Source organism: Xiphias gladius, chromosome 15 (genome assembly GCF_016859285.1).
Source record: "Xiphias gladius isolate SHS-SW01 ecotype Sanya breed wild chromosome 15, ASM1685928v1, whole genome shotgun sequence".
NCBI lineage: Eukaryota > Metazoa > Chordata > Actinopteri > Istiophoriformes > Xiphiidae > Xiphias > Xiphias gladius.
The window spans coordinates 3,603,417-3,618,332 of NC_053414.1; the positions used below are offsets into that span (position 1 = coordinate 3,603,417).

The window sequence follows — 14,916 nt, forward strand, 5'->3', positions numbered from 1 at the left end:
GTTGGTTGGTGGTGTGGGAGCACGGGGGAGGGGACGCTCCCATTGGGCCATCCCCCCTGTTGAAGCATAACAAATCACCTGGGTATGACTCATGCTGTGATGGAGGTTACTATAATATTATGTGACTATTCTAGTCAGAAAAATCAAAGGCCTTTTGTGGTTGTGGGCGAATCGATCCCCAGAGTTTCGTTACCACCGATACGAGCATCAATACCGGTGCCAATGGGACCGATACCAAAATAAATGGATCCGTTGCACGTCAGACCACATCCTGGGCACATGAATACTCCTTCTCCTTACTGTCGCGGCATTTGCCTCTCTGCCGCTGCCGTGTTCGTACACGCGACGATGACCTCTTTAGTTCAGAGAATTCACGTTCAACGTTTGTTATTTACCACTGAAAACTGCCTTGTGTTTAAACCTGCGTGTGATAAAGCCCTTAAAAAAAACGCTGATCACACTTGGAGAAATTATTTAAAGGTAATTGAAATATATTCATGACATATTTATTTCCTTTACACGAGAGAACATCAGCTGCTTTTTACCAATAAAAATCATTGATATTGGTATTGATATCGGTGATCCTGGCCCTGGTATTACTTGGTATCAGATTGAAAACACATTTTAAGGTATCACCCCACCCCTTGTTTTTGGTTCATCCAAAGCCTCATGGTAGATGCAATATGTTGTTAAAGGCCAAGAAAACAGTTTTTGTTTTTCTTGGTAAAAGTAACAAAGTGTTCAAATAAAACCGTAAAGTAGTAGATACCCGTTTATCTTAAAGGTGCTATATGTAGGTTTTTGCTGTAGGGCTTTGCGAAGGATAAATTCAGCATCACAGGTGTAATAACAATATTCTCCAGTATTGATATTTATCATAATGCACCAAATATTTAAACATCACATATAAAATAATCAAACTGATGGCGGTGCAATGACGTCTGTTCATCTACTACATCAAATTCAGATAAAAACATAACTCGTATAAATTGATGCCTTCGGAAAACCGGTGTCTTATTAGCTTTTAATAAGTTCGTGTGAAATGATTATGTTAGCAACAAAGATTTGTAAACCAATAACATGATATGATCATATAATGACAAAATAATTCAGCTGAGTGTCAATAAATGTCCTAATTTTGAATCATCACCCAGCCCTACTCTTGGGAACTTAAACAGGCCTGATGAAGAAAGTTTAAAACATGAGTTGCTAGAAGAAAAGACACTGTTCCGTTGAATGACGGACCAAGTCACACGCTTCCATCTTATTGGTCAGTCCATCTGTTCTCCTGCTCGTTCCAGCCAATTATCATCCAGATCTACTTCTGTGTAGGAACGAGCTCATCGACGTCTCTGCCGACCTCCAGCCTCTTCTCCATTGCGATGAGCAGCTTGACCCCGTCCACAACCAGCTGGGTCAGTCCCACCTCGCTCAGGCCGATGGTCGCCACGTTGCTCACAAGATACAGCGCAGGGGATTCTGGGAAATAAAAGGTAAATTTGAACCGGGGACTCTCGTGCTGACTTCTGTTGAACTACTGGTGAACTCTGACTTTTAGAGAAAAGAGTTGAAGGTTAAAAAGCATTAAGGTTTGTCAGATGTTTTTTTATGCTGAAGGAGTAGCAGGAAGGTCATAGATCTGATCATAAGAAAAGGAAAGAGGGTCAGACGTCCTTCAGAGAAATCAAATCAAATCCCTCAACGGCACAATTTTGGAACATGCTAATCCTGTCTCTGTATTTGACGCACTTTTATTATATATGTGTGTATATATATATATATATATATATACACACATATTTAATAAAATGTCCAAAGTTACTGAAGAACACAAACAAGATGAAAAATGCTCTCAGATAGTGAAGTAAAAAATACAGGCATAAAAAGTAGGCTCGGCACAATTACGGGCACCTTTTTGATGAATTCAAATTAGTTCCTAAACCAAAATAAAAGACAAATGAGACTCATCGGTGCTTAATTGTCAGTGTTCATATGACCTGAATTAACCAATGAATGATGGTTTTACTGCATTAAAAAGGGGCAGATTGCTTCCTGTTTCTTTGACACAATGGAGAAAAAAAGGGAGCATCAGAGACGCTTTTATCAGAACACGAAACGATCCCAGAGGCCACAAGGCGACCGCCAAAGATCCTGAAATCCCTGTTTCAACGGTTGGTCGTGTTTTCAGGAAGTTTCACATTCATTAAAACTGTCAAGACGCTTCCAGGACGTGGGGCCGAGAAGAAACTCAACGACAGAAGTCTGGGAATGTTGTGGAAAAAACACTAAGCAAGACATCTAAAGAGCTTCAGGCCGACCTGGATCAATCTGGAGCGGTGGTTTCAGTCCGTACCAGATGCCGCGCACTAAACCAAGTAGGGCTCCATGGGCCACGGTCAAGGAGGACACCGATATTGAAAGAAAGGCAAAAAAAGACAAAACTAATTTTTGCAAAAACCTTCATAGATAAGCCGCAGTCTTTCTGGGATAAGGAAAATAACATCCTACCTACAGTAAAACATGGAGGAGCTTCTATCAGGCTGTAGAGCTGCTTTGCTGTCTCTGGTTCTGGAGGCACTGAATGTATCAAAGGGAAGACGAACCAAGGCGCTTTAGAGCCAAATGTGTCACCCAGTGTCAGAAAAGTGGGTTTGAGGTGAAGGTCGTGGGTCTTTCAGCAGGACATCGACCCAAAGCAAACATCCAGTAGCACAGAAGAATGGTTGAAAAGGAAAAGATGGACTGTTTTAAACTGGCCAGTGATGGGTCCTGACCTAAATCCCATTGAAAACCTTTGGAGAGAGCTGAAGTCTGCCGTTGCAAAAAGGACTCCTGCAAACTATAAAGAGCTTTAACGCATAGTAATGGAAGAAGCGGCAGAAACTACCAGCAGACAGGTGCCAGAAGCTTCTCGTTGGCTACAGGAAGCGTTTAGAGGCCGTCAATGTTGCCAAAGGTTCTGCAACCAGATATTAGTGAAGGTGCCAATAATTGTGTCTGGGGTAGATTTTGTGTTTGTGTTATTTCACTATTATGCTAGTTTTGTTTTTTCATTTTCTTTTGTTCAGTAACTTTGGACATTTTATTAAAATATTTTTGATTACATAAAAGATGTTGATTTGCATCTACTGTGTTTCTGATTATATTCTAAATTCTGAACTTAGAATTCAAGGGTGCCAATAATTTCAACCAGGACTCTATATATGTCGATAGATAGATACATATGACAAAGACTAGCATCTACAAATCTTTTTTGAGAGGCTAAAATCTGCAAATATTTGGCTTTTTCTCACTATTTTGCTTGAAAAATGGCTGAAAAAAATATAAAAATAGTTGCCGATTATTTTTCTGTCGATTGACTGATTGACTGTTTCAACTGTAACGCAAAGTGATATTTTACATGTAAGGTCACTGAGGCAGTTAGCGTTTTAAAAAAATGCTGAACTCTACTAATGGGACATAAAGTATCCTGCCCTCAAAATAGTTTAAAATCTGACTCATGATATCTGACATATCCTATGGCAATAAATTTATAGATGGATCATTTTTAATTCCAAAGGTTCCACCACAGTTCAACACTGCCTAAAATTTGTTTGTGGTAAATGTGCCTGCCTGTCAGATATATTTGATTTGTGCAAGTCGCTGCATTTTGTTCGATCTTGATCTCGAGTAGAGTTGTCAAGTGTGAGGAGCTGTTTCAGGTGCCCCTGGTTCAGAAAGCAGCAGGAAGGTCACAGTCCGCTGATGTTCTCGATTAATCAGTTCATTATTTGGTCAATAACGTGACGGAAGACAGCGAAAAATGCCCATCGCAACATCCTGGAGCACAAGTTGACGTCATTAAATGTCTTGTTTTTTTCCATCTGACACTCCGAAACCCAAAGAGAGTTAATTTTCTAGAATGCAAGAGCAAGAAGAGCAGCACATTCCCCCATTTGAGCAGCGGGATCCATTAAATGTTTGGCGCTCTTGCTTATGAAATTCAGTAATTAATCATCAAAATCAGCAATAATTACATTATCTGCAAGAGGCCTGTGTTTCTGTTAGGCAACACTGAGGTTACTGTGGAAAGAAAAAACTGGAATGAGAGTACAGACAGGAGAAAAACACCCCAAACCAGCAACCCCTCCTAACTCTATCAATACATATTCCACTAATGTAACATGATATTGGAAACGCAGCCTTAACGGCTGTTGCTGTTCTCACATCCAGTGAGAGACTCTGACGGTGCAGAAGGTGGCTCCGCTGTCAAAGAGGTTCATGGTTCATTAAGTGGCAGAGAGTCGTCGCAGCACATTCAGAATGTAGTCAGGAGCAATTGCGAGCTGGAACAGCAGATTTCAGGTTGTCCCTCAGGACACACGGAAGGTTTGTGGAGGTGGTAAATGCTCCCAGCCGCCTAGCTCCCATGCCCCCAACGGTCTGATACAAAAACAATTACTGGTGCATTTGGAGCAACAGGATACACCAGGATTCAGTGCCAGTTCAGGGCTGCTATAGGATATTATATTTTACTTTTCTAATAACACGGATCCTGACACATCGCATCTCATTAACTGTGTACTGTGGTCACAAGATGGCAGTTAAAAAAATCTCCTAACTCGTTAAATACTTGGTCTTTGAGGTGTGATGTAGTACTACTGCTCATTTTCCCAAAATATTAATAAGCTTAATATTATATTTCATACTCATTTCCTCTGATATCAGTGGATGCGCTGCATGAAACCCTGGATTTACATCTAGACAGTAACTTACTGGCCATGAATCTTCAACGTCTAACCCAGAACTGAACGTGGAGCACATGCTGGCCTGAGGTTCGCAGTCACGTGGATCCCATGTACCTGTTTTGTCCATGCGGATCCTCAGTCTCCTCAGGATGTCCTTGAGTCGTTTGTGCGTGGGAAGGTGTTGCAGTTTCAGGTGGACGCTGATCCTCAGACCCGTCCCCACGTCAGCCGGAGAGCTCGTCACCCATCCCAGCTGCTGCTTCCAGATGAACGGGTGTCTGAGTCCTCTGTAGTACGCCTCCAGCTGGAAACGCAGAAGAACAAAGCAAATAATCAGAGGACCCTGAAGATCAAAGGTCGTAAAATCCTGGCTTCGCTGCAGGAATGTTTTCGAGGGCTCAGAAACTCCTTTTCCCGCTGAGGGAACCTTCATGTTTTTTGGGAGGGCAGATATCCTACACCAAAAACAGTCCCTGTACATGAGGTACTGCACTTTACTGACTTTACTGGTTAAACAGTCACAAACAAGTTCCATCTTTAAATACCAGGAAAACATACCTTAACAGATACAAGGTTTCTATGCGGATGCGATAACGGAGATAAAGATACTCCGGTAGAAAATATACTGGCTGATGGTAATTTTTTAAACAGAAACACGTGGGACATTTTACAGTTGAAAAATCGACTTGTCGGTGCTCTCTGGTGGGCAAACTACGTAATGGAGACACTGTTTCTAAATGACCTCAGACCCGGTTTGGTTTCTGCAGTGACATTTCTTGTAATTGGCCGATATATAGACTTACACCTATATACCGTATAAGCAGTAAGCCGATATCGACCCATATATCAGCCGGATCAGTTTGTTGGTCCAGCACTACAGGGAACTGTCAGGTAGAACTATCAGGAGTGTAGCTGGTAGTAAATGTTCAATTTCATCATTATAAAACACTGTGTATAAACTAGGGTTGGATGATATGACCTGAGATTTATATCCAAAGAAATTGTCACATTTACTGTGATAATGATCAATTCAACACCGTATGTTTTTGTTAATACATTTGTGTGCAAAATTTTCTTACATGTTCCAATCTGACCAGTTTAAGACTCCGTGCCTTTGGACTGGTCTGTGTGCCGATTGTTTGATTGAACTGGTCAGATGTTGTTGGTTGTTGCTGACATTTGTGGATTAGTTATAACTAACCCATTCACTGAGCACTTTATTAGGCACACCAGACTAATACTGAGTAGTTCTTCTCTTTGCTCTCTAATCAGCCTCAGGTCTTCGTGGCCTGGATTCTACAGGATGTCGGAAAACTTTCCTCTGAGATTCTGGTCCACGTTGACACGATTGCATCACATCTTTTCTGCAGATTTGTCAGCTGCACATTCATGCTGCCAGTCTCCCGTTCTACCACATCCCAAAGGTTTTTCTACTGGATCCAGGTGTGGTGACTGGGGAGGCCACTGAAGTTCACTGAACTCACTGTCATGTTCATGAAACCAGTTTGAGACGACTTTTTCTTTGTGACATGGAGCATTAACCTGCTGGAAGGAGCCATTAGAAGATGGTAAATTTTGACAATAAAGGGAAGCACATGGTCAACAACAATACTCAGACAGGCTGTGGAATTTAGACCATGACCGACTGGTGTTTAAGGGGCCAAAGTGGAGCCAGGAAAACCACCACCAGCGGCCCATCTGGCATCAACAATTATGCCATGGTCAAAGTCACTGAAATTCCATTTCTTCCCCATTCTGATATTTGATGTGAACATTAACTGAAGCTTCTGAGACCTGAATCTTCAAGGTTTTATGCACCGCACTGCTGCCACAGGATTGGCTGATTGGATAATTGCATGAATAAGCAGATGTACATTTGTTCCTAATAAAGTGCTTGGTGAGTTTATAGAGTAATTGTTCATGGTTAAAAACCAACAGGTGTAGATAAAATGCATGCAGATTGACTAAATTTACGGATATTTACGGACCTTTTGCAGGTTGATGCAGATGCATTTAAATGCCTCAGCGATGTTGGCGTCGTCTCGTGTGGACACCAGTCTGAGGTGGTCTTCCATGTTGACCCAGACCACTAGGCTGCCATCTTTACTCAACCTGCAAAAAAAGGAATATATGGGACAATACATGTGTCAATTGGCATCTTGCACAAGGGTTTGAATCCCCGGTGTCCCAGGCTCCGATTACTGGTCTGAATGTATGGTGGTTTTGCATTTCTTTAATGTGGGAGACGCTTTCATCCAAAGCCCCTTCATTTTTTCCCCCACATACACACACATCTGGAGCAATTAGCGGTTCCTTGTCCTTTCTTAAGAACGGTTTGACATGTGGACAGATGGAGCTGGGGAATCAAACCACCAGCCTTAAAATTAATGGCTGGCCTGCTCCACCACCTGAGCTAAAGCCTTTCTCTATCCATACAACAAACTAGACTGCTGCAGACTGACCAGACGGCCCTGGCGTCAGGCCAGTCGCGGGCCACACCGATACGGAGCTGGGAGGCAGACGGAGGGCTCAGGTTCAGCTCCCCCTGCTGCTCCTGGTTCAGCTCCTCCAGTAGCAGGAGTCCACCCGGCAGCCCCTCCTCCAGCCGCTGCAGAGCTGAAAGAGAGGAAACTCTGGTCAGCTGGTTTACAGCAACTGGTTAAGGGCTTACTTTGAGGCCATTTTGATTTTTGTTTTGATCTGGATTCCACTTGTGTTTTCCTTTTATCAACAAAGTTGAAATCGTTTACCAGCTGTTTTGTTGTTTAAATGATAATGTAGTTGGAACCACATGACTGAAGGGTCGCAACCACATGTTCAGGCCATAAACAAGTCAAAAATGAGCACTCCTCATTCATCACCCTAGTGGGAAAAAAAAGATTACGTGGCATCAAGTCAGGCCTCAATGTCTGCTTACAAATATGTTTCATCACTCCTGTTTTTCTTGCCAAAAATGCAAAAATGACACTTTATCATTTTGTTAATGTCGGAGTACAAATGCTTGGACTGCACAAAAGCTGGACCGGTCTGCATGAAGCCGGTCTCAGACCACCTCACTCACATCTTCTCAGGTCTTCACAGAGGTGCACCTAAGCATCTAAATGACCTTCATGTGGACAAACAAATCCCTTTCCAGATTTCTTGACTTCAACGACTCCACCCATTTTGCCGTGTTCGTATGTGTAATTAAGAGAGATCAGAAATCAGAGCTCAACCCTGTCGTAACCTGCTGGGATAGAATCGGGTTGGTGAGAATCCAACCTACTCCGTGCAAAGTAGATGAGACACAGATGTGCAGTACCTTTCTTGGCCAGTGTGAGGAGCTGTCTGCGCTCTCCTCGGCTGCAGTGTGTCGGGAAGCAGAAGTCTTCGACGCCTCGAACGACACTCACCTCACAGCGCACAGCGTATGACCTGTCCAAGTCATCACCCCCCTGCGCACACACATCAAGGTTCGTTAGATTGGTCAAATGTCCGCAAACACTTTGCAGTAGCATGTGTTTGAAGTGTTGCTAGCATTGAACACATCGTCACTTTCTACCACTTCTTTTCAGGCTTCTATGTAAATCTAACAAGTTTGAAAGCCTGCTTAAACACAGGGGATGGTAATAAACGCCATTCGATTTAGACTTCTTTAGGATAAGGTTCTAAGTTAACTTTCTCAGGTCTTAGTAGATAATAGAAAGCATCTTAGTCACGTAACTGCAGGCTGCCATCTATGTTCACTTAAGTCAGATTGAGGAATATGTGACGGGATATTTTTCTAAACTGGTGTCTCCATTCATTCAATGTTTCCTGCCTTGTCTGGTTGATCCTAGTATGATTAAAATGTAGGTTTGTTTAATTGTAGTTATGCAATGATATGCACGGTGCGGTGCCTACAAACATATCTTGTTAATGCTAGAATATCACCGGATAAATCTCAAAGAGAACACATCATATTTGAACTTTGGTGTCAAAACTAATGATACACTGAGATGGTTGCTAACATCCCTCTTCGGGAAATCCCATCTGTGCTACACAACGTCTTGTGCAATGCCACACTTGTACGTTTGATGTGAAACTCCAGTCAGAGCTTTCTGGGGTTTGTGGCTGGATCCTGTTGCAAACCAATAAAGCCAATCAGAGAAACAATTGCAAGGTGTTATGATCCCAGAGATGATCAACGAGGATATGCTACTTGACACCCGCAGACACCCAGTGGTCTGACCGGCTACCTTCAGGTTATCGTAGTTGAAGTCGCTCTCTGGCGTCTGGATGGTGATCTTGTGTTCGTGATACGCCTCGATGACTCGGTCGAAGAAGTCACAGAACAGGATGTAGGACTGGGCGTCGCCCGCAACGCATCCCACAGTTACGGGACCCGACCACTCACCTTCATACACAAACATTATAGATTGACAGACAAATTTACAGACTAACACCGACCATCCTTCCAAATCCTCGTAAATGTAAGGAAAATATATTGACTTTGTATTTTTAGACAGTTTTTTCCCCATTTACTCAGTTTTCTTTCAAACGGCCATCTAGTGGCCACAAGAGGAGCTGCAGTTTAACACACAAACCCCACAAGAAAAACACATAACAGGAATACAGCAGTAACACGGAATGACAGCAGGGTTTTATAATACAGAGAATAATCCTCAACCTCAGCTAAAGTTATTAACGTTTACATCAGTTATGCTTGTAAACATAACATTAAAATGGGACTATATTTTGAATTATGATCAACTGAGAAACAAGATCCAGATCAAGAGAGCAAATTTTCAAAATCTTCAAATATATATTTGAAAACATCATCACAGTGACATCACCTGGTTCCTCCAGGCCCGGGCGTATGACATCATCAAAGATGACTCCGCTGTGGGTGCAGCGGTCGAACTGTCGGCGGTACATGGCCGGTGTGAGGATCCGTCCCATCCAGGTCGAGTTCCTGCAAAGGTCAGGAAACTCCTCCTCAGGGGAACCTCTCCTCAGGTGGAACTGGGACATGGGGTCGGGGGGCACCAAACTCTGGACGCACACGGAAGAGCTGTTAGCCAGAATGATGCCAATAGTTTTAAAAAAAAAGTTTAACTGTCATCCATTTTAGCTGTTTTATACAGTCACATGGAGTTGATTTTTTTTGCTTAAATAAGAAATGATCAAGATCAACTTAGTCTTGCAGCGTTAGATCTTTGTCTTGACAAGCTCGCTTAGCTCTGGAAGAACAAGGTAACAGATCTCTACCCAACAGAGGAGATACTTTGGGCCGCTGCCGCGTGTATGATTTGAAAATGTGTGGCTTTGGCGACCCCCGCAGGTAGTATCAAAAAAGACACTGCGGCAGAAAACGAGCAGGAAATTTCCAGGTCGGAAGGCGAAAATAGGTGGAAGGACTGAGTCTGAAAGTTCATCTCTTGGACGCTGCGGATGGCGAAACACTTTGACCACGAGGCTCATTTAGTAGCTGTGCTAGAGCTTTCAATAATATCACATGACTTTTTATCACAGCAGATGGAGCCGTGGACAGTCAAACTTCTATTCCTCTGAGGGCTTTAAGGATTTTCTCATCGATTTTGGCTTTAAAGGTAAGATTGAAAGTCCATTCTTAGCCTTGGAAACAACAGGTGACGAAACAGTCTGACCGCCGGAGCCTTTGATTGTATTACGCAGTCTTCCGCAGCAACCAGTCTTCTCAAGAATGAACTTTCAGTCTCAACTGTTGAGCCAGTGTGGACGAGAAGTCTTTCAATTGCTCAGAAAACTCGAGCAGCTGAAATTCCAAGAAAACTGGGGAAACTCCATCTTCTGAGGTGGATCATGGGCCAGAGGAGCATCTAAATGGACCTTAAAGTGAGACTGTTTTGCCAACATGGGGTAAGGTTTGTAAATTCAGGTATGACAAGCACCAAGTTTCCTTTTACTATTCGCTTTTTGGAACAGAATAAATTCCTTAGCTAAATTATTCTGATGGCATTTTTAAGACCTGCACAGATTCTAGAGATATGTTGTAAATGATAATCGCAACATCCGCAGCGGGACTTTAAAATGGTCTCTGGTTATGTAATGACGAGAAAAAATATCAGCTTGATGGTGAAAATTCAGAGGGCATAAGTAGGGAAGGAAGGCAACCCACCATGACCGAATTAATGAATTAGAAACACCGTGTTCATTTTCATCCTGTCATTTTAAGTTGAACGGATCCAGGAAGTTCCCTGCAATTGACGGCAAAGTTGTCACCGTCCGTCAGAGGGAACATGAGTACTGCACTGGCTCTCCGTCACATTAATGATGCTCAGTTTAGCTTCAGTTTCAGCTCGCTATGGAGGCATTGCTAACTCGCCCCGTATCGCTGGATCATCACCTCTAAAATCGGCCGGTACCTCGTCTCCATGGGAAACGCAACTGGAGCTGCAACAGGAGAAAAATGTCAAAAATTTCATTGATCAAACCTCTTAAAGACGTTTTCACTCTTTTCACCTCATTGTGTTTTGCTGCACAATGTAAATTTGGAAAGATTGTTTAATTAACAAATTGTTTTGATGAGTTGATGAATCAATTGTAAAAAACCTTGGGATAAAAAGATATTTAGAAATAAATTGTGCCTGGAAAATTGTTATGTGTACAAAGATAAAACCAATTATCACTTTAAAATTAGTTAATTGAGAACCTAGCAGTGAAAATGAGTAGTTGCCATCATGATTGAAATGTTAACACACTTGCCTTCAAAGGAACTATTCATCCTCCCAGTGTTTTCTAATCGTACACGTGTTAATTATCACTGAAGACCCACATTTATGTTTGTTGCGAGCTCAAACTATAAAGCAAATTAAAAACTCCACATCAAAACCGAACATGTGTAAAGAACTTGATGTTTTTCTTGTATAAAGTCAAAAAGAGACATTAAGCGGGTGGGGGGGCACAGGATACAATACAACATTTTATAACACGGAAGATTCTTGTGTTCAGAGAAAGTCACGTGCACCTCATCCCTGTATCTGGACAGAGCAAACGTTTAGTCAGCCAGATATAACAAACTAAAACGGCGAGTTAGTTTCCTGTGTGAAAAACAGAGAGGCATGCAGTGAAAACGACGGGACACTCACGTTTGACCTTCCACATGTCGTCAGTGTGATGGCAGACACAGACAGTCGTCAGCACAACAAAAGATCTAAGAATAGTCGCGTCGGTCCTGAGCAGCTCATCCTGCGGCCTGCAGGAGTCCAGTTACAGTCCGAACAATGTCAGCCTTTTTATAACTGCGCACGAGGCAGCCCAGCTGCTATGTTTGTGCCGCCGTGTGTGTCTGTGAGAGAGAGAGGTCACGGTCTCATCCATCAGTACAGAGTGTGTGACACCACGTTTTTCTGCCCTAAACGAAGGGACCAAGGTCCCTGTTCGCCAGACCTCATTCGTTTCCGTGACTTGACCCGACCTTTTGCCTTGAGCGGAGTTCAGTCTGACGGAGCTTTGCCACACGGTATCGGGAGGTTCTCCGATGTCCAGTCAGTTTGAGGGAGGGAGTGGTGCTAATGATTAGATGGATTTTTACTTCATAATGTCTGTGCAGACAAATGTGCTACTGTTAGCTAGGTAGGTGACGTGTCCGTTAATCCTGTTAAGCATTTCTGTTCTGATGAGTCGCAGCTTGTGGCAACATCTCTTGAAACACTTGTTTTCTAATCTGCTGACGAGTGTTATTCGCTATTGGCAAATTGACACACAGATGTGGGCTATGAAAAAGCAAGTCACAAGTTAATTTAGGTTTTAACGGCATCTGAGTGATACGCAGCCTATTGGCAAACTCTTACATATTACGGTATCGCTAAGTGGCCAGCTATGACTACTAACTATCCAGCTAGCTCACTGAGCTTAGCTCGCTAACAATGCATTTTTAAAGCTAGCTGTCGATTCATTCGTTACGTATTTAGCTGACATCTGGGTATAAAATAGTAATAGTTGATATACATTTACCATCAACCCTTCAAAGAAAGAGGCATGATAACGTAGAAAATTGGGCTTGTGAGACACCTTGATGGTTATTTTAGCCAGCTAATGTGTAGTAGATGTTAGCTTAGCATCACGCTGCGAGCCAGCCAGTGAGCTAACTTAGGAAGAATAGTCTCGTTATAGAACTGACTGTTTTCCGTCTAATTATCTCGTTGTGGAGCCCAATATATGGCCACTGTGCTAGTATTTTCTCAATCTATGCACAAAAATCACTTTCTCGGCATTTCGTTTGTTTTTTAATTTTGGCCTCAGGAGCATTGTTGAAATTCTTCCAGCCATTGGAACCTTTTCCATCCAGGCTCCCACTTCTGACACTGACATGAACTGTAAGTCCAGGGTATCCAAGGCTTACTGGACCCTTTTTTTTTTGGTTTCCATCTGATCTCGCTCCATCTCTCTCTCTCACCTTCCCTCTCTCTCTCCTTGGATTCATACGTATTCTTTCTCTTGCAGCACTTCCATCAACTTCCACACAACCACAATATGCCGTCCATGATGAGGCCGAGAATACGGCACAGGACGAACACGATGAGACTGACGCCCTGCTGCCCGATACACCATCATCCTTCACATGCTGGGAAAAATGGTATTGCTCAAATTCAAACGGAGCTTCGGTCATACTACCTTGGGAAGCTGTTGACCACCACAATCGGCTGGAAAATTCACCACGTGTTTCCAGGCTTTTTTTTTACTGATGTCACCGCGTTCGCAGATGTCTGCTATGAACTTGTTGAGTATAGTTTGATTATTGATAGAAAGTATCTTCAAACGATGAAAATAAGAGCCAAAATGTACTAAACCAGAATTGTCCTTTAACACACAAATGAAGTGGTGAGCTTTTTGTTTGGTTTGAACTCTCTTCCTGATTCCATCTTCCTTTCTACCTACCACCACATGCTCTCGCCTTCCTCTCCTTTTCCCTGTGCTTTCATTCTTTCCCCATTTCCTTCCTTTCCTTCCCTCCCTTTCTTCTGCTAACTGTTTTCTTCTTTACCACCTTCTTTTACGCCATACTCCACAGTTTACTTCTTTACCCCTACCTTTTCTGTCTTGAACCCTCTCTCTTTGAATTTGCTGCCTCCTTCTTTCTGCTCTTTTCCTGTTTTGAATTCACACCAAATTGTCATTTCTTTCTCTCCCTCCTTTCCGCCTCAGTCATCTCAACACTGTGGGAAGTGAAGTCACGTCTTTTTGGAGAAAAACACATCGGTTCGTTGGAAACACAGATGTAACACACCCCTGTGCCGGCATCGTCTGACTGCACCAGGTGCATTTCACCAGCAGATGTCGCTCACTGTGTTCACTTATGGCCTCGGCAGTGAAAACGTTTTCAGTAGAATCTGCTGCAAAGCCTCAGAACTCAAAAACGTATACACACCAACGATCATGACCCCAGTGAGGGCACTTCTATTACAATGACTTCCACTTCTTCTGCTTCTTCTTTGCCTTAACTTTATCTGATCGTTATTCGATGTGACTCTATGCCACTGATTCCAGGTTTGGTTTAAGGAAGTGGAGGAGGACACAGTGAAGTCAAAGGCGGTAGGTGCTCCATGTTTATATATTTACAGGGTGGTATTCACAAAACACACTGTACAAACAAGTCAGTCGGAATCACTAAATACGGACACGGAACCTGAAGGAGAGACGGCAGAACCTGTCAGCTGGGGTTTAAAGAACTGCTGCCGTCCATTGGTCCAGTCCAGAGGCAGCAATCCCTTAGAATGGACCAGTCACAGGGTCCCATCTTATTCATCATCAATACACACACACACACACACACACACACACCGAGGGGAGGAGAGACACATCTGCCGTGTCACGAATATGACCCGGGATCATAACACGCGCTAAGCGGGCCAAGGTGAACGGTCCTCGCTCTGTTCAAAAATATATTCTAAAGTTTATCTGAGACTACTATGAAGCTTCAACAGTCCAGACCAAGTGGGTTTCTTCAGAAGTTACGGGCCTAATTATGTACATCACATGTTACACGAACAAGTACAAAGCTCTTCTTTTGAAAAACTAAATGACTGAGTTAAAATAGATTCTGCAAGAGTGTTTTATTTTCTGTTAAACTGGGAAAGACGAGATGCAGACATCTGTAGTCTGTAATGACTAGATGATCTGATGAGTAATACGAATACGCAGAAATACTTGCTGCTGTCTCAAGCGATCAAAGGCAAATAAGTAACTA

At 42.8% G+C, this 14,916-nt stretch overlaps 1 protein-coding gene across 1 annotated transcript; it reads right to left on the reverse strand.

Moving 5' to 3' along the window:
- Window positions 1-858: 858 nt before the first annotated feature.
- Window positions 859-13,844, reverse strand: zgc:172076. The gene is made up of 9 exons (XM_040145179.1): window positions 13,760-13,844; window positions 11,074-11,120; window positions 9,542-9,740; window positions 8,945-9,102; window positions 8,029-8,161; window positions 7,190-7,343; window positions 6,716-6,839; window positions 4,842-5,031; window positions 859-1,479 (listed from the first exon to the last, which is right to left on the reverse strand). The coding sequence occupies exons 2-9, from the start codon at window positions 11,101-11,103 to the stop codon at window positions 1,319-1,321; spliced, it is 1,149 nt and encodes a 382-aa protein (XP_040001113.1). The 5' UTR covers window positions 11,104-11,120; window positions 13,760-13,844; the 3' UTR covers window positions 859-1,318.
- Between the last annotated feature and the right edge of the window lie 1,072 nt (window positions 13,845-14,916).

What these genes read in the sequence shown, in the direction of transcription:
- zgc:172076 (XM_040145179.1), bottom strand. Translation starts at nt 11,103, where the DNA reads ATGGAGACGAGGTACCGGCCGATTTTAGAG. An exon ending in CCCGGGCCTGGAGGAACCAG is followed by an intron (nt 9,103 to 9,541) that starts GTGATGTCACTG and finishes TTGTGTATGAAG; the next exon opens with GTGAGTGGTCGGGTCCCGTA. An exon ending in TCAACTACGATAACCTGAAG is followed by an intron (nt 8,162 to 8,944) that starts GTAGCCGGTCAG and finishes GTGTGTGCGCAG; the next exon opens with GGGGGTGATGACTTGGACAG.